The sequence below is a fragment of the Anguilla anguilla genome, chromosome 10 (genome assembly GCF_013347855.1).
Source record: "Anguilla anguilla isolate fAngAng1 chromosome 10, fAngAng1.pri, whole genome shotgun sequence".
In the NCBI taxonomy this organism is placed as follows: domain Eukaryota; kingdom Metazoa; phylum Chordata; class Actinopteri; order Anguilliformes; family Anguillidae; genus Anguilla; species Anguilla anguilla.
Window position 1 is genome coordinate 13,211,259 of NC_049210.1, and position 19,043 is coordinate 13,230,301.

Below are 19,043 nucleotides of genomic sequence, written 5' to 3' on the forward strand. Positions count from 1 at the left end.
TCTCGCAATCACTCATTTTCATGTTCATTATAGTGTAAACTCTGCCAGGGCTGTGGGACCCTGCATCGAAACATTTTTCAACTGGAAGTACAAATTCACCCCATTTTACTGTGGTATTCATTGTGGTAGTACTGTGAAGGTAAGGAAAATGTGGAACTGGCTGCAAACAGAGCATTATGCCTGCCTATTCTGCTCTGGGTGATTGTATTATCATTAACATGTAAGTGAAAATACATTTTTCATTTCTGGGTGAACTTTTCCAAAAGTTCACTGCACTGACTTACAGTTACAAAGACATTTTGATCCAGAAAAACTGTAGCCTATACACTCCACACTAGGTGGCAAGTTTCACATGATATCCACCAATAAATCCACTGAAAGAGCTCTCTGAACACCAAGTGATGCAATTTTGCTTCCTCCATTCAAGTTTAAAAAAATGAAATTGTTTGTTTTTGCAGCCTTAGACAGAGCTGTAATGTGAGCTTGGTTAGTAGATTTGCCTTCGGTTAGCTGATTGTTGTTGATGTGATTTTGAGGGCTGTATTTCCATGTTGCAACTTGTTCAGTACAGATGGCACACCGCATTCCTCTGGGGCCAGAAATGGAACAGGAAAACAAAACAAATTTTTCACACTCAGTCTTGCTAACAGATAGTAAAAGGGTAGAATTGGACTGCCAAATGTTAAGGTTTTACGAAATGTTAAGGGGGTTTAAGAAGTCAGCAGCAGCTCCAGTCTTGAACAGTGTAATAAGTACTGGAAGATAGATTTTACGAAGCTCAAATCTGAGCTAAACTGCCATTTTAAATGGTGGTCTGAGCATTTTGATCTCTTGCATTATCATAAGGTTGGGATTTCCAGTCATGGAAGTTGTCATTTTAAACTGAAAACCAAGGTGCATAGTCATCATTGAGCAGTGACTCACTGTGCTGTTGAAAGTTGTTCCAAAGCAGCATTTTCAGGTATGCCCTGCTAAAAGTCTGCTGATTTCAATTTTGGAAGTTCCATTGATCTGAATGATATATGATCTGTCTTCTCTGTAAAAAGCTTAAAATCGTAGCAATTTTATCTGGTATACTCACACAGGCGGTAGGAGAGTTTTAACTGTATTATATGCAAGGGAAGGATGGGTATTTTAAAACATGATAAGCAGCAGACAGGACCGGACATGTTTGTGTTTGCCAGCGACCTTTGGGATTAGGGTATGCACATCCTTATTCATTTGCATGAAAATAGAATGGAAGGCATTTTAAATATCCATCATTTATATGCAGAATGCAATTAAACATTTCATCACCACAGTCAGATGCCAAAAATCTAAGCAGCAAAAGGCGTGAACATGTAGAATATGTTTGATGAATAATATGTATAATAATATTGGCACTTTGAATTAACAGCCACATTATGGTGCAAGCGTAGCATGTTTTGCCATGTAGCAGTACTTTTTTTACAGTGTTGCCTCATGAAGCAGTTCCCCACCCAACTGGGAATCAGAAAATGATAAATATGGCATTGATGGGGTATGATTCATTTCTTGATCTGTTGGCCAGTATGTGAAAATGTTCATTAAAATATTAAATTAATATGAAATACCCCATACAGAATTAAGTTGCATGCTTTGCCTCCAATACATGCAAAGGGATATGGAGAGAAAATATAAGGAATAGCAGCGTCAGCTAAGAGACTAAATAAATGACAATCATGCTTTTTGGAGCACTGGTATGTTTTCAACTGACCGCTGTTTTTTTCTATTAATTGGGCTACAATGTGTCAATCAAGTCTGACAGCTCTGCTCCCCTTCAGCAGTCCTGCACCCGCCTGTCCACCTTCCTGGCTGGGCCACATTGCACATCAGTCATGGGGCTCCTGCATAAAAGTGTTGCTCCAGAGAGTGTTCGTGCTTGGAGAAGCCCCCCAGGGCATTTATAATATTCTCAGTGTGGAAGGCAGAGCTTACCGGCAGTGTGTTCTGCCTGGCACTGCTCAGAGTTGCTCTGCTGCAGTTCAATCGGAACAAATCTGGTATCAGAAACAGTAGCCGACTGGTGCGCTACCTCGTACAGCTTTGTACTAGCCCTCTTATTTTACATTCACAGTGCTGCTCTACGTGCCTGCCACTGATTATTAATAGCAGAGCTGTATTCCATTAAGCTTCTTTGAATAGCGTGATTCATACAGTATACAGTGCAAACTGATATATGGATCCCAAGTGGATAATACATTAGAAGCTTGTATGGCTTGCGGCCTAAATTAGCATGATAAAGTACGCCAGCTAATTGAACCTACTACAGTGTTCATGGGTGTCACAACGCATGTAATTTTAATTCGTGTAACGTTTCTTGCAGATTACCTCATTCATGCGCTCACTTTCCCTCAACAAAAGAAAGCTATGCATGTGCTTTGTGCACCTTTTTTAAATATAATTATTTAGCTAGGGTCTTAGATGTATTTCATTAAACAAGCAAGCAAGCTTCCTTCACAATAAGCAGCATGTGGCGTTCCAATGGTCTTGACAGTTACATTTACAGGCATTACCACTGTGTGTGGCATACCTGAACCTGGCTTAGGTCATGTTTAATCCACTATCTTTAGCACACTGTCTTGCACATGATAGCGATTGTTATGCCAATACCCACAAACTTAATTAATTAACTATTCTTAGAGTGCAAATGGATGGGATGGGATTGGATGGAGGGCAGAGGAGTAAAGGTCAATTAAGTGATCAGACCCAATTATCATGCTTGCTACTGTATCCTCAGTCGAGCCTGTCCTTTGACCTGGGGCTGTGGCGTGTCACATTCTGCCCCTCCTAGTCCCCTTCCCCAGTTCTAACACCTCTGTTTTTTATTGGTGGGTTAGGGAGATCTACTAATTGAGTTGCCGATCACTCTCAGTTTCAGAGAACAGAGACTTAGTCTCCTGATATGCGTCTTTGCGCTCTCGAAATATGCTCTGTCTCTATCGTTTCATTCTGTTTTTACCTCAGAGAGAAAGAGAGATGCCTGGGGTCTCATTGTGTTTCTCAGAAACCAGTGATAGAAGACTGTGTTAATGAGCGGTAGCACGAGTTTCCCGAATCTGAACATCTCTCCTTCATTCATTCTTTTTTTTTTTTTTTTTTGAAAGTTTATCAATTTGTATGGCAGGCTCTCAGAGAAGACAGAAGCTACAGGGGAGCTGAGCCAGTGTTGTGTGATTCCTGTGTGTGCAGCATTTAGGTACATTCCCAAAAGGTGCCCCTCTCTCTCTCTATCTCTCTCTCTCTCTTTTTTTCTAGCTATTTCTCTCTTTTCTGCCTGTGGTTAGTTTGTTAATTGTTTTTCTCTTTATGTTGCTTGTGTATTATTTTTGTTTTGAAGTACAGTAATTTCTGTGGTTAAACAATGTCCCAATAAAAGGGTTTTTAAATCTCAAATCTCTCTCTCTCTCTCCCTCCCTCCCTCCCTCCCTCCCTCTCTCCCTCTCTCTCTCTCTCTCTCTTTCTCTCTCTCACGCACATACACACTCACTTTATCTCAATGAGTGTGTAGAAAAGGGGGCAACTTATAAGTTGGCATCATAATAAAGACATATTGTAATATATGGCAAATTATGCTACATTAATTCTAATCATTTCCACTTGTATTTACCTTAAATATATATTCATATATTGTTTTTGTTTCACATGGGTTTTTTTTAAAAAATGAATAAGGGTCAGTAACACTGCATTTCATCACATCAGTAAAGCTTACTCTAATTTGAAAACTTTAAGATGTGGTAGCTGCGCATTGTTACACACTCCCTAACAAAATTAGGTTATTATCGGATAAAAAAACAATGTGCTTCCCAATGTGTCCATTTTCAGTTTAAATCTGCATTGCAAAAGTCTATGACAGACAGTAAACTAGCTTAGCTTTCCAGAACTGTTCCAAAGTTGCAATGTAAATTGAGTGAGCCAAGTGAAAAGCCTGCTTTCTGGATAATGGCAGCTTGGGGAGCCAAACTTGGCCTGACGAAAATGGTCCAATTTGGCCCATGGTGTCTTTTACTCTTTCCTAACAGCTGACTAATTGTTTTGCTGGTCCCAACAGATCAATCTCTCGAAGCGGCTCACTGTTAGACACATCTTTGGTCATATTAAGTGTATCTAACAATGTGCCAGTACTTCTTGTTTACATCAGGCTTGCTTAGTCCTGTTGCCACAGATGGCTCCATGGTTCTTTTAAAAAATGAAAGAAATAAAAAAAAAACATCTGTTGCAGGAAATTTATTGGGGCCCTCAAAATGCAAATACTGGCTGCTGGCTGAGATTCTGATAGGAAATTTACCGTGGTTGCTGTTTTATTTAGGCTAATTCTTTTTTTATTTAGTCTTTATTTTACCAGGAAAACCCCACTGGGATTGACATCTCTTTTTCAAGTGCACCATGATATGTGCACAGTTATAAAGATATATAATATAACAATATAACAATGACAAGAAATCTAAACAGTTGGTAAGACAGCTTGTAGCGGTATATACTGGGTAAACAAGATTAGAAGCAGATGTATTTTTCAGTTATGGTATTTCAAATTGAACATCTAAAATAAGAGCACTGTATTGACATGGCAAGATTATTCCTGATTCTCAAGTTCTTCTCAAGTTAAAAATGTTAATTCATAGACAACACAGTAGGTCATGTAAAGAAGTGGAAACTGCATGCATATACAGTAACCAATTAAGGATAAACATTTTGATAAAACCAACCTTCTGGTGGCCTCAAATGTAAAAATAAAATAAAATAAAAAAGACTTGTTTTTAAATTAGAGCCTAGCTTTATTTTCAGTGTTCATCCAACCAGAAACCTAGGTAGGCATGAGATGACAGCTGGTGAATGTGATTACCATCTAATGTGAGAAATTGCATCTGATCTTGACTTATGGGACCTAGGAAACAACATACATTTAATTTGCAAAGCATTTAGTTTCAGATGTAGCTCGCTGAGAGCAGTCTGAATAAAGTTCAAAGGAGCGCAAAGTCTTGTCAGACTGAGGTTAGTGAAAGAAGCATTAAAATATTGTTATATGTTTTTGAAATAAAAGGAGAAAAAGACTGGAACCAGTACCGATCCTTGAGGAACACCTTTAGTAACCATCATGGGCAAAGAAGACATGTGGCCAACTGCCAAAACACATTGTGTTCTATCAGAAAGATAGTTTAAAAACCTGGTTGCTGTTAAATTACAAATAGTTCATTTAGATTGACCATATATTGGACTTCAGGAAAAGAGGAAACGGGCAGACAGGAGTTAGGAACATTATACTAGACTGATTGTTTACATGCAGTCATTGGAATGAGGCATTTTTAGACATTTGTAGAAACTTCCTGGATGGATATTTTCAGTCCTACAAAGAATTGTCCAGGAAAAAAAGAATGTCTGGTCAGCTTAGCTGATTATATGTTCTGAGCCTTGCAGTTTGTTTTTTGATATTTTATCTCCTGATTTATACATTACTTTTTCGCAAACTTTTTGCAAACTGCTTTGCACATCAGAAAACTCATAGTTCATAGTCTTAAAAATATAGATGTAAATATCAGTTTGCTACTTCTCACCTCTTTATATTCCTGAGAAGAAGAAGCTATAATTATATAAAATTCTGTATTAACATTCTCTATTCTCTATTAATGTTAAAAACTGCTGATTGAACTTGGGGTTTTGGACACTAAGCTCAGCTTAGTCAGTGGTATGGATTTTGATCAGAGCAAAGCCCAGCATACAGATCAGATGCCACCACTGTTAGGTCACTCCCAAGACACTTGCTTAGAGCCAAGCACAGATCTTTCTATCACCTGGAACAGATTGTGAAGGGAGGTATAGACATTCCGGTTAATCCGTGTCCTCTCTAGGCCAGCTCAGAAAAGGTGGAGGCGGAGCTTCGGGATTTCGGTTCGAGGCACGCCCACCATACCATACCATAGTGCATCCATATGTGATGTATTGGCAGGCTTGTCACTTTTTATTCTCGCTTGTATAGGAAGAAAGGTGGCATCTGCCCTTGAGGCCCAGGGGAGTCCTGCTCGTCCCCGGCTGACGACCTTGCCGTGTCGCTGAGTGTGATAAAACTTCCTCTCGTTTGTATTCTCTGGGGATGCCGAGCCTTCTTACCTGACCCATTGATCCAGCTGCATTGTGGGTGTGCTACACGTGAGCAACGTGGGTGCTGTGTCCAATAAAGTTAATATATAGAGGCTCTCCTTCCTACAATGTTTTATTCAGGAGCCAGCCTGCCACTGCAGAAAAATGAAATTCGCTGCTATTTGGCTATAACAACCCCCCCCCCCCCCCCCCATTTTCAAATGATGAAAAAATCTGGAATAACCCTCCATCTTTTCATGAAATATCTCTTACCTAATATATCTCATTTCAGCTGCTAATATTCCCCCCAAAATATCAGCTTATTCTAAAGCAAGAAGATATATCAATACAGAAGAAAATTACGGATGCTTTTAATAGGCTTCTTGGCTAAGTGGTAAACAACTTTCTTTTTATTCACATTTTCCTCTTAATTTTCAGTGTTATCTGTGTTCCTGCAATAATTAGTTGAGACAAGCAGCCAAGCTGTGAGGCCTGGTAGCTCCTCATATCCCAACACAGTAAGCTTAGTTTAGGCCCTGTAATGGAGATGAAGCAGATTGCGTGAGACCATTTAGTGAGTAGTGTGCAGCAGAAGTCTTTACAGACAAACTAAACCCCAAATTCTATCCCCCCTCATACATGATGCCACCGCTCTGTCTACTGCCTATATTTCATGACAATATCTCTAAGGAAAAAGGGGGGGGGGGGGGGGGGTCAAACAAATCCAAAAAGAAACAGCTTGCTAATTCCCTGTTTCATTTTTTAAAGGGAGAAGTCGGGATGCAGATTTGCTCGGAGAGCTACTTTCATTGTTTGCTCTACAGGCTTAACAATATTTCTGCTCTGAAATGTGGCACACAGCCCACTGTTTCCATTTGTGTTAGCAGCACCAGCCACGCCGAGTTGTATTATGCGTGACTTTGCTGAAATGCTTGTTTTGTTAATGGCTCTGTGTGTCTTTGTGCGCTCCGGAAAATGTCAGAATTCTATTCCTCTGAAGTTCTCTTTCTGAATGTGATGCGCCACTGGTACTGTGTTTATTCTTATCATGGGGTTTGCAGCAAACATAGAATTGTATTCATCTTTATAATAGACTTCTGTGGATCTGCCATTTCCTGTTGTTTCTATTTTTGGATTTCTGGTAAGGAGAGGAACTGTGGGGTGGCTCATCCTATTAAAGGGATAGTTTGCTATCATCATGAGAAACTTCTGTAAGTATCTAAAATATCCTTCATTGCATTCAATGCTGCTGGGACTAATTGAAAGCATATACTAACACTGAGATGAAAAAAGTGAACTGACCCTTTATAACACCGTTTTAGTATGTGGATAGGCCCCATGGTCTGGAATGTAATCCCAGTTGTCCCCGTATCGACTGTGGCCAGTGCTGATGGTGGGCGGTGGCCCTCAGGGTGACACTTAATTGGTGGTTGCCGAGAGTTCAGTCAGCCACACGCTCATTGCTCTCTAGTGACCCTGCTGGTTGATCGGGCTCCTGTGGTCTGCTTGTTAAAAATGCACATGAAGTGTCTTCCTCCAACTGCAACCTTCCTGCAAACTTGGCTTGACCATGGTGTGAAAAGAAGCATCTGGTGACATCACATACTTGAGAGGGCGTGTACTTGTTAACTCTCTTCCACAGAAGTCGGTATTCTAGACTGGGGAGAAAATGATGGGAAAAGTATTTTTAAGGGAATATTTAATGGATTAGATGCAATCCATTTTAATGAGTAATGGTTATGAATATCAGACTATCAGTCTAAAAATGTAAGGTGAATAAAAGATGGAGACAAAATAGAAATGTTACTGTAAGGATATTTGGGTTGGTGGTTCGATCTTTTGGATAATCGTGGAATAAACTCCAGTCTCCCTGCTGCATAAGTGTGGAGCAAATGAAAGCCAGTAAGTTACCTTATGTGAAATGTCTTCATCATTGCTCTGCATTTATTGTGGATGAGCACAAACAGAGGAAATATGTTTTTTTTTTGTCATGTCCTGTCAATTCTACTTCATTTTGTTGCAATTTATGTTGGATGAAAGCTGAAACTCAAAAGATTTGAAGCTCTTTGTAATACAAATAGAATGATTTCTTCGCGAAAACTCATTTTTGAATAACTACTTCTGACTACCCACGTGTCCTTGTTGAGGTTATCCGTCAATATTAATTATGTGTTGAATATTGTAGTGCGACTTGCAAATTCTTACAAGACCATCTCATTCAGGCTTCTTTATAGAAGTATATGTAAGGAGGCAAGCAGAGTCAGCCACTGGGATAAACACTTTGTGCAGTTGTTCAGGGCCTCAGTCATCCTGGAGCCACATTCATTCAGCTGTTACGTGGTGAGTGTGATTTATGTTGGAGCACTTTGGGGCCACAACAACATTCTTGTTTCGGGCCATCAAAACCCTAGGGCCGGCTCTGGAGGGGAGTAACTTCTTTCAAGAACAAATTTCCCTGGTCATATTGATGAATTTAATTACATTTCTAAAGAAAAAAAAGAACGGATTAGTTAGAATGCGGGGAAAGGGTTTCAAATGTAGCCCAAAGACAGCTTACAAGTGCAAGGTAATGTAATTATACTTTCTAGTCAAGCAGCATCACAAGACTTCTCCACATGGTCCCTCATTACGGGGATGCCTCTGAGTGGATGTTCTCGCATGCGGTCCCACGGCCGACGTTTCCACAATCCAAATAGCTTATGTACCCATTACGTTCTACCAGGAGGCGCCCCACCGTAATGAGCACATAAGCTCTCTCTGGAGCACCCTCCCGCGGTCCGCGCGATAGCACTGGAAAGCGGTTAGTGGTCTTTTGGAGCCGCTGAAGGGCGGCCGCCCGTAGGCCTTCGTCTGGCTCCTCGTACGCGGTAATCTCCTTCTCTTAAGAGGCTGCGGAGGTCTGAGACACAAGGGTGTGCTTCAGCCTCGGGTGGGAAATGGTTTTCTCCCGTGAAGAAGGCGCAATGATCTCATTGACTGCTTCGCCGCTTCGGTGGATTGTCGTGCGATGGATGATGTGTCGCCCTTTCCGCGGCGCGACTGGGTTTTTTTTAATTCCCTGTGTTGCTGTCACTCTTCTTCCGTCCAATTAAAATCCCACTGAATTGAGAGGGAGGAATCAACACCCACAGCACCTCGCGGTACAGGCCCCATAGGTAATGAGCGATTCCGTCCACGTAGTCTCGTGTGTTATCCCGGGCGCATGGAATTCTACAAATTGCGAACGTGTCATCTCCTTCTGCTGTTGTTTCGACTCTTTCTTACCTGAATGATGGGGAGTGAGGAGTGGGTCAGCTTTTATATATGTTGGATGATCACAGGTTACTGTCATTTATTTTTTCACCAGTTTTAAAAGATTTGGGAGGGAGCATGTGTGATCACATGATCACATTTTTTTGACAAATTTTTTCCTAGAAACAAAATAGTTCCACTATATGCATTGTGCTCATACTATGTGGTACTTAATAAACTTGACTTGATTTACAAATAATATAAACTAAATTATAATTGCTCTGGACAACTTCTGTAGTCAAATCACAGGTATTTATGACAGTGTTAGATTTTGAGATGATCTCTATTCCTCTTTCCTACAGTACCCCATTGCCACTGGTGTGATCAGGACTTGAATATATTGGGTCAGCTTCTCAGTGTCCTAGCAATCAGTCAAATTAAATAGGAATCGTGTTGACTTAGGGCCTCTGTAAGCAACCAGGGGGTTGGCTCGGAAAATCCACTCAGTCTACCATGTAAGTCGGTTATGGATGGTCTTTAGCAATCTCCCTTAAAATCCATCTCCAAAATTTTAGCCAGACATTTGTAAACAGCCTTTAACCACTGAGTCGATGAGAAAGCAGAAGGATTCCACCCATCTGAGGTTTGGCTTGAAATATAGATTGTAACAGAATGAATGGAAGTTCCACTGCGAGCATTTCCTACTCCAAAATGATGGGCTGCAATTGTGAACTGTTCTAAAAATCGATCAAAGCAATACAGTTATGTGGCTTATGCAGACACTCAAACTGTACAGAAAGACTAGCACATTTCCTCCAGGACACAGGGGAATTCTCTGCTCTTTGCAATAAGCAGCATGCGGTATTCAAAGAGCACAAGTCCTAAAGGATTTTGGTTAAAATCTCAACCAAGAGACATCATGGTGTTCTATATTTGCATAGTGCTATCTCCCATCATTGAGATAATGTATTAATTTAAATAATGAATATTTATCATGGATGTGATTGTGGTTTATGGTTTTATCTATTGTTAGCTGAATGTTTAAGAATTTCACATGGTATTCAGCGTCACTTGGCACTCATTTGTGTTGGAAATATTGCATTGAAATTGTTTGGCCATTGGTATTGCTATGTCACTCTTGCTTAGGTATATACCAAATAAGTGACAGTAGCAACAATGTAGGCAACATGAGCTGACATGGGGTGCAAATTAATGCAGGGCTACCTACACAGAGACAGCTCAATGCTGGGTCACCCACGCTGGAACAGTTTAATGCTGGGTCACCCACACAGAGACAACTCAATGCTGGGTCACCCACACTAGGACAGCTTAATGCTGGGTCACCCGCACTTACACAGGTCAGTGTTGGGTCACCCACACAGGGACAACTTAATGCTGGGTCATGGTTACCCACGCAGGGAAGGCTCAGTGCTGGGTCACCACACAAGGATAGCATAATGCTGGGTCATGGTTGTCCACACAGAAATGCATCAATGCTGGGTCAACAGCACCAATGCGGTTCAATGCTGGGTTACCCACTCAAGGACAGCTCACAGGGTGGCACAGCTCCAGGCTTTAACACTTGCTGAATCTAACATGTCACAGTACACCTTCAGTGACATGAATGAATTATTAGCCCGTGTAATCAAACCCTGCTGCCTCTCCAGCACACACACACACACACACACGCACTCACACTCATACACACATTTTAGCCTTTCATTGATTTATAGTACCTTGTTGTTTTCAGTGTGTGAAACTGATGAGGAATGGGAAGGGGGGGGGGGGGGGTAGATAAGTTGTAGATAAGCGTGGATTAGTCAATGATATTCCCTTTGGCTGAGTGGAGAATGTGTTCGGTATATTAGGGGTGAAATTAAGGTCCAGCGGATCGTTGACATTAATAAACAACAGCCCGGGCAGAATATATACTGCCATGGCCCCTGCGGTGTGAGCATATGAATAATGCAGGGCCCCCCGCTCCCCTTCCTTAGCATGTTCCCATAATACTCATTCATGCACTTGACCCAATCTTCTGGGAGCCGTGGCCTGGCGACCAGGTCGGTGGTGGACGAATAAGAGGGCACCGTGTTGGCCTTACTTGGGGGGAATGCAAGGTGGGGGACAGGGCGGGGGCGGGGGAGGGGGGACCTGGTTTTAATGCCAGCTGTGTCACTCCCCCTGACACCATAAATCTCACTTAATTTCAGGCCCGAGCCAGACGCGGGGAGAAATTGCACTCCAGACCGCGTCACTTGCCGCCGTGTCTGGAATTCTAAGTGCGTCCTGTGCCTCAAGACCAGGCTGCCGCCCCAGCTTTGCGAGGCATAAGAAGCTAATGAGGCATTCCCAGACCTTCACAAAGCTGTGTAATATAGAGACGCCATGTTGGTGCCAGTGTGACTCTGTCGCGAGAGCATGTGAATTGAGATTTAATAACCTTATGAGCGAATTTAATAGATATGGGAGGAACAAAAGCCCTGTGGTTTACAAACATTATGTTCATTTTTTAATTTGTTTTATTTTTCAGGAAGCGTTTTTTTTTTTTCCAGCTCCAGTACGAGCTCCTTCACATTCCGAGCCCGTGAGTTATTCTGAACGGCATAGCGTGGCAAACTAGCCTCTGCCTGTCTTTAATTGCAGTGTCTCTGTCTCACTGTGCAGGCTATTGAAGCATTTCTCTAATGTCCCAGTGTGGCTTATTACAACCAGGGCCAGATCTTTAATATCCTGCCGCTTAGGACCTGCTGGGTCTTTTCAAGCTCTCATAATCGAACATGGCCCCTCTTTTCACTGGGCATCAACCGTTTACCCTATTATGTATTATAAAAGTCCCTCTGGATATGGGGGGGGGCAGTAGAGGGGGAATTAATTTACTGAAGCCCCTCTTTAGAAGGAATTGAATCAAAGTCAGCAGCACAGAGAAGGTTTATACTCTGTATAACGCTGTCACAGTCTATAAAAATGTAATGAAAAGTCATTTGAAGATAGCGCCACATTAAGTGTTTTTCTTGATTCATTGGTATCTTTAGGCTCAACTAATAATCACTTCACTGCAAAGGCTGCTGAATAGACCCTCTAACCGATGATGACAACACAGCATCTCTCTCTAAAGGGACCGTAATCCTTTTTTTGCTTCGAATTTTAAATGCTCCATTTCTTGTTTAAAAAGCAGCCAGACACAAAAACACAAATTCTTAAGGTTTCATATGCAGCGCTGCTTCTCGGAGCCGTTCCCAGTGTTTCCCTGATGCTGATAAATTTGTGCTTTGACACCGAATCAAACGACAAAGATGACTCCGCGTCACAGTGTGCCAGCATTAGTTATCTAAATTCAGCCCTCAGTCTGTTCGGCAGACTCACATTAGCATCGTTTTGGAATTAGAAAGAGGAAGGAATACTTATCATTAGTCAGGAAATATCATTACAGAGACTAGAGAGGCATGCCTTTGAAAAGGATGAGCTTAAATACAGCGCAGAGCACTCTATTTTCTCTCATTGTGCAGTTTCAAGTCTGATGTTTGAAGTAGAGACTGACTCTTAAATGGAGCCAGGAGTAATAACAATAATATGAAAAGGCCCATGTTGTATTACCTAGCTTTGAATTCTATTATTCGGGTCTGAGATTGAATAATGTTATCTGGGGTTCTTAAAAGGAGGCCTGGTAGGTGGGGTAAAGAAAGGGAAAGAAACCAATGATTAAAACACTAACTGACTGGATCTTTTTGGCTGGCACTCATAACAAAGGTTCAGCCTACTTAACTGTTTAATTGACAATGGCACATAATGAGCAAAATTAACTTCACAATGAAACAAGCTGATGTTCGTTTCCAGGACAATGAGGAATCACTCGTGCCTGTCTTAATTGTCCTAATTATCAATGCTGTCGGAGTAATGAGAGGTCACGGACTGCGATTGTGTGGTAATGAACTACTGCTGTCTGAGGCTCCAACTTAGAACCTTCCCCATGGCGTAAACACACAAATGCTCTTTGTTCTGAACTCTCACCTTATTAAGAGGACTCCCAAGAGCTAACATGGATGAATTTTGTGCTTCAGTAGACTGAGTCATAGTAATGGTACTTTCAAAGGGCCTGCACTTTGAACCAGTGAGCAGATGGTTTGAAAGTGGCTCTAGTGCTGTTCTATTTTGGCTGCAACCTTAGCAACAGCTCCAAAATTGTACCGTCGATCATGCATTCAGTGACCGAATCATTCACTGAACGGTTGCCCAAAATAACCTTTGTTTTGATGTATTCAGCATTCTGTGTATTCGGTTTGTCATAGCCAGTTCAATTTAACTCCTTTTTTAGTGAAATTTTCTATCAATCTGATCACTTGATACACTGTTTGAAAGTTTTAAAACGTGTGGTTCTATATCTATAAACTGTTTTACAATGCCAATATGACAATGTTTCTTTTTTCAAACATGTGGGGTGGCAAAAGAAGCCTGGGGGTGCCCACCTTCTTTGCATTTTGGAAATCCACAGACGTCACACATCTCAAAACGTTGGTATGCTTGTCACTGCAAGAATCCTGCAAACAAAATCCATAGTCATTTTTAGTCCCAGAAATGTGCTAACTTGAAGAAACCTCAATTGAATGCCCATTGTTTACCAAAGAATTCTCCAGGAGAATTATCATTGTCGTCCGTTGTGCCATTGCATGCACACCGAAAATATTGTGTACAAAAGAACACGGTTTGTATAGATTCTCAGAAACAAAGCGAACCCACCTATAAGCTTCTCAGACCAGTATTGGCCAGGTAGTCCCTCAATATAGCCAATGGGATCCGCAATGACTCAGTACACTGCCAGCCAGTGGCAAGCTATCATGGTGACGGCTGAGAAGCATTTTAAATAATGAAATTACGTTTCTAATGATGTATCGGTTGTTAAGCTCGCCTAAAAGGACACGCTTTGTTTCTCCTGTGTAAACAAACCATAAAAAAGCCATCTTTTTCAGTGCGCATGCTGGAAACATTACGCATACGAGTCTCAACATTCTCAAGACTTATGCCTACAAGGGTTGTTTTACAACAAACATTTATTTTGCAATGCCTAAGTATAAACAGAAGACTGAGCATTTGGAGGTCTTGGATGAAATCACTTGTCTGAGTGAATATTTCTGAGGAGGACAGTGAAAATGGCTTTTCCACAGCAGAGAGTATGAAGGACTTAATCCCATTTTATATCAGTGAGCATCTAAATACATTCTCAAAATATATATATTTTTATTATTGTCCTCTTATAAATTAGGAGTAGGCATACTGAATAATAATAAACATATTTTAAGAATTGAGAGTATTTTGACATGTTGATGGGGGTGGGATATTTGACATAATCTTCAATAACGGAACCTCAATCAATGGATTAGTATACAATAGCCAATATATTTATTTTATACAATCATCCAGACCTGCTGCTGCCAGAGGTACTTTTTTACGCAATCATATAGTATAAGGTATATAGCATTTTACAGCTCTAATAACCCATAATATCATTTGGTTACCAAGTAGCCTTTTGGAGTCCAAATGGCTTTTTTGAAACCTGCCTAGACATAGCTTGGAAAAAACAATGCACACTGCTTATTTTTGGTGGTATTGTCATCAAATTTGAACCAGGATTTGTCCAGTGTTGTGGCTTTGTCTGAATTGTGTTTGTAAGCCCACCAGGCACAGTGTCAATCATTTGTATCCACTCAAAAATATATATTTTAGTTGAGAAAAAAACTTCCACTGTGTTTGAGCTTCTGTTACTTTGTTTCAGTAATATGGAAGAAAAATCAAACTCAGAAGGTTTACCTTTCAGAAAAGGATTATGCCTGTAGTCAAAAGGGTTCAAGTAACCATCTTAATTTGGATATGTAATTTTCAGGCTAGCATTAAGGAGTTACATAAGGAGTTAAACTATTTAGGCTACTTAGCATATGTATTTACTTCAATGATTGATCAATTGACATTTATATGTCTACTTCTTAGCCTTGAAGGGACATGTTCTTTTAGTAATCTGTAATTGCAATAGTATTATACACAGATCATTAAATCCAGGGTTGAACCCAAAACACAGATACTTCCAACAAACCCTTTTTATTTGAAAGTTGGTTGTGCATTTTCCTAGTAAGGTTAATACAAAATAGATTTTTACCTCTAAAAAAGTAAATTACTGTGTGTACATGTACACAGTAATATTGGAAATTGTCCCAACAATAAGTTTACAATATGCTGTGAGTGCATAAGTGCTCTAAGTTATTTCACAGGCAATCATCAAAAGAAACAGTGTTGGGAAATCAGGCTCATCAAGCAAGTCTCAACGAGTGGCCAAATGCATTGAAAATAACAGTGTGATAGATGTTGCCCTGACTACAAGAAAAAACAAATTATTAATATTTACATTGGACATTCTTGGTGGAGGAATTATTACTTTCTCTGGTCTCCAGCATCCCCAAGCACTGGTACCTTGTGTTAGTTCAGCACTTTTCAGCAACAGGGTCACTAGGGAGCCGTACACTCACCTTATAGTATGTATCAAATGTGTATTCCGCAAATAGAATGGGACATCAAAAAGCTTGACAATTGTGTACATTTGTTGTACATTTATCTGGGGCTGTATGTAATGTGTTAGAGTTTTTATTTTTATTTTTATTTTAAAATAAATGTGCCATCTCCAATCTCGCCCTAATTCGGAATGTTCAATTTCCGAACAACGTACAAGCTTTAATCATATGCAGCCCCTACTGCCGGCTTATGCGAGTGAAGACAATTCACGGTTCTCGTCCGAAACATGTGGTGTCTGCCAGCTGCTTCTTTTCACTCCGCAGCCACAAGCTGCGTATGCACAGAGCTGGGGCAGAGGAGACCCACTCATACACGTGCACAGAGGGCAAGCCACGGGCACCTGGACAGCCAACACAGGTCACTTAAGCAATGAACACTGCTTTCCCTACAGACTGAATCCCTCCCATATATCCCCTGGGCAAGGCAAAATCAATTGGTGCTCACTCATGCACTGCAAGCAATGTGTAATAAGGCAGAGTTGTTTAATTTTCTACCCTTACTTTAATCGGAGTAAGTATTATCCTCATCCGTCCAAGCAAGAAAACCTAACATTCTCTATTAATGCATTAAATTTATGTTCAGTTGTATAAGGATTCACCAGAAATAAGAAAAGTAACAATATTTTATTCTGACGTAAACCACATCAAAGATACACTGCATTACATTACAATCATTTAGCAGACAGTGTTATCTAGTGCCATACAGTAGGGGAGAACCTCAGTGTTACACTCAGGAATACAAAAGTGCAATATCACCATGAAGTTACAGATGTCTGTAAGTTTAATGTTATCATAAAAATGACTGTTGTTATTGTAACAAAAGAAAGTACCACAAGATGGATACCTGATTTTACACGGCTATACTTATAACATTAGCCAAAAGGAAGTTCTGAAGCATTCTGTGAAGGTGAGTTTTCAGTCTGCTTTGGATGATGGGCAGGGTTTCTGCTGTCATGATGTCCTGACTGCATTGTGAAGCTCATTCCACCACTGGGGGGCCAGCCCCCAGCAGGAGACATGAAGTGCAGGCATGCAGGTGTTAGGGGTCAGATGCCCAGAGGTAACAGAACAAAGAGGTCTTGTTGGTGTGTAGAGTCTGCTGATCTTTTGAACATACAATGGAGCTGTGCCTTTAGCTGCTTCATAGGCTAACACAAATGTTTTGAATTTGGTGCAAGCTGATATCAGTAGCCAGTCGAGTGAGATGTGAAAGGGAGTGACATGGCTAAGATGAGATGTGCCAAGGTAACCGTGGGATACAAATTCTTCTGTATTTCTTGTTTGAACAGTTTGAAAAGCTGAGGCTACTGACAACTGAGACAACCACATTACTTTAAAAGATGACCACTGCCAACCTCCAACACTAAACGTGATATTGTAGAAATGTGCTTGTACAAATCTGTAAGTCTTTCCATCAAACCCTGCTGTCAGTGTGTGAACCTGCCAGGGATGTAATATAAAGCGTTCTTTGGTACATGCTGTCTTTATTTAGCGTGTTTGAGGTTTGAGCCCTTTGGTACAGTAAAAAAGATACTGTGCAGTTCATACTGGGTTGTGCTACAATAAAAAAGGAGAAAAGTTGACAAAATGCTTGGATTAGGAGGTGGTTACTGTACTAATGAGGGTCTTGGGGTGGGTTAAACTGTGACCGCTTGACCGGGCACAGTTTAATTTTACTGATTCCTTTTGACCGGGCACAGTTTAATTTTACTGATTCCTTTTGACCAGGCACAGTTTAATTTTACTGATTCCTTTTGCTGCAGACTGCTCTGCTGCACTCCTTGCAGTCTGTTTCATCATCGGGGGTGCATGTTGTCTCCATCTCTCTGTAAGGCACTGTGACTCCGCTGTACCGCACAGGGCCGGGCTTAGGGCCCTCATGACACTGCACGCTTCGACAGAACCTTCAGCACAGCAGGAATGGCGGCTCTGATTACGCTAGCACATAGTGTCTGTTTCTATGCGCTGGCCCCTCAGTGCTTTCACTGTCAGCACAATTTTAATGTGGCCACGTGGTGGGGTTGCTCTAATTAAGAGAGTGGATAATGTCTATGGCTACAGTTAGCCTGCGGGGCTTAATGCTCAATTCCGATTTCACTCAGATCGGATTTTTTAGGCTGAGTGTTCATATTAATTTTTGAAAGCAACTCAGCAGTACAGCCACTGCAGAATTATGATATTAGCCTGTTGCACGGAGAGTGACATAAAAAACACTTAACCGGAGGATCTGGGGCTGGGTGGGGAGTGCAATTCTGTACCAAAGCTGTCGTCAATCAAAGGAATATCTTGCCCAACTGGTGTACACTGTACTAAACGCATTCATGGATTGAACAATTCTGATTTGAGGGTAGATGCAAGTCAAATTGAAACTGAAAAAATACAACCCTGTGGTTTTCAGCAATTCAAACTGTTATAAAAACTAAACTTCTAAACTGTCACATACAGTATGAGGGGAAAAAAAAATTGAAATTGGTTCACTCGTAGCTTTATTCTGAACATAGCCAAGGTTTCTGTTGGTTTTGACCCAGCTCATGCTATCAGTACGATTTCAGTGTGGCTGTACTGAGCCTCCATGACCTGTTGTTCTGTGATCTGGCCCCTACAGGACACGGAGATCCTCAACACAGCAGTGCTGACCGGAAAGACTGTAGCCGTGCCAGTGAAGGTGGTTACCGTGGGGGCAGATGGCACGGTGACCGATGTGTCCGAGTCTGTGGAATGCCACTCGGCCGATGAAGACGTGGTCAAGGTGAGTGTGCGAAATATCATTCTAAAAAAAGAAATTCCATTTATGGACCGGTGCAAAAACACATATATCAGTCAAATCTCTGAGATTTGACATGCATTATATTTGCTTCAAGGTCTAGCGGGAGAATTTAATGCTGTGTCGTTTTTTTCCTCAATATTGAATGGCAAATTCAATAACTCAGACACAATATTATTTTTACATTATATTTCTTGCCCTCCTAACAATTGATATTTAAAAACATCCTTCTTTACAAAAATGATGGACAGTCTACCTTGCCATATTGACTGAATGATTGTCTAGTTGCTACATTCATGTAAGATGCTTGTTAAAATAAATGTTGCATTATTTGTGGAGGCATGACATTATTGTTTTTGCATGCCTCCGTATCTTTCAAATTGCCCATCACCTGAAAGGTC

The 19,043-nt window shown here is 41.0% G+C and overlaps 1 protein-coding gene across 4 annotated transcripts in view; it reads left to right on the top strand.

Moving 5' to 3' along the window:
• Positions 1 to 19,043, top strand: part of si:dkeyp-14d3.1 (transmembrane protein 132C) — a 142,629-nt gene that overhangs the window by 105,398 nt on the left and 18,188 nt on the right. For all 4 annotated transcript variants that reach the window (XM_035435462.1, XM_035435460.1, XM_035435461.1 and 1 more), the window contains one exon: positions 18,484 to 18,627. In XM_035435462.1, the coding sequence (XP_035291353.1) occupies positions 18,484 to 18,627 (144 nt within the window). The remainder of the gene's footprint in view (positions 1 to 18,483; positions 18,628 to 19,043) is intronic.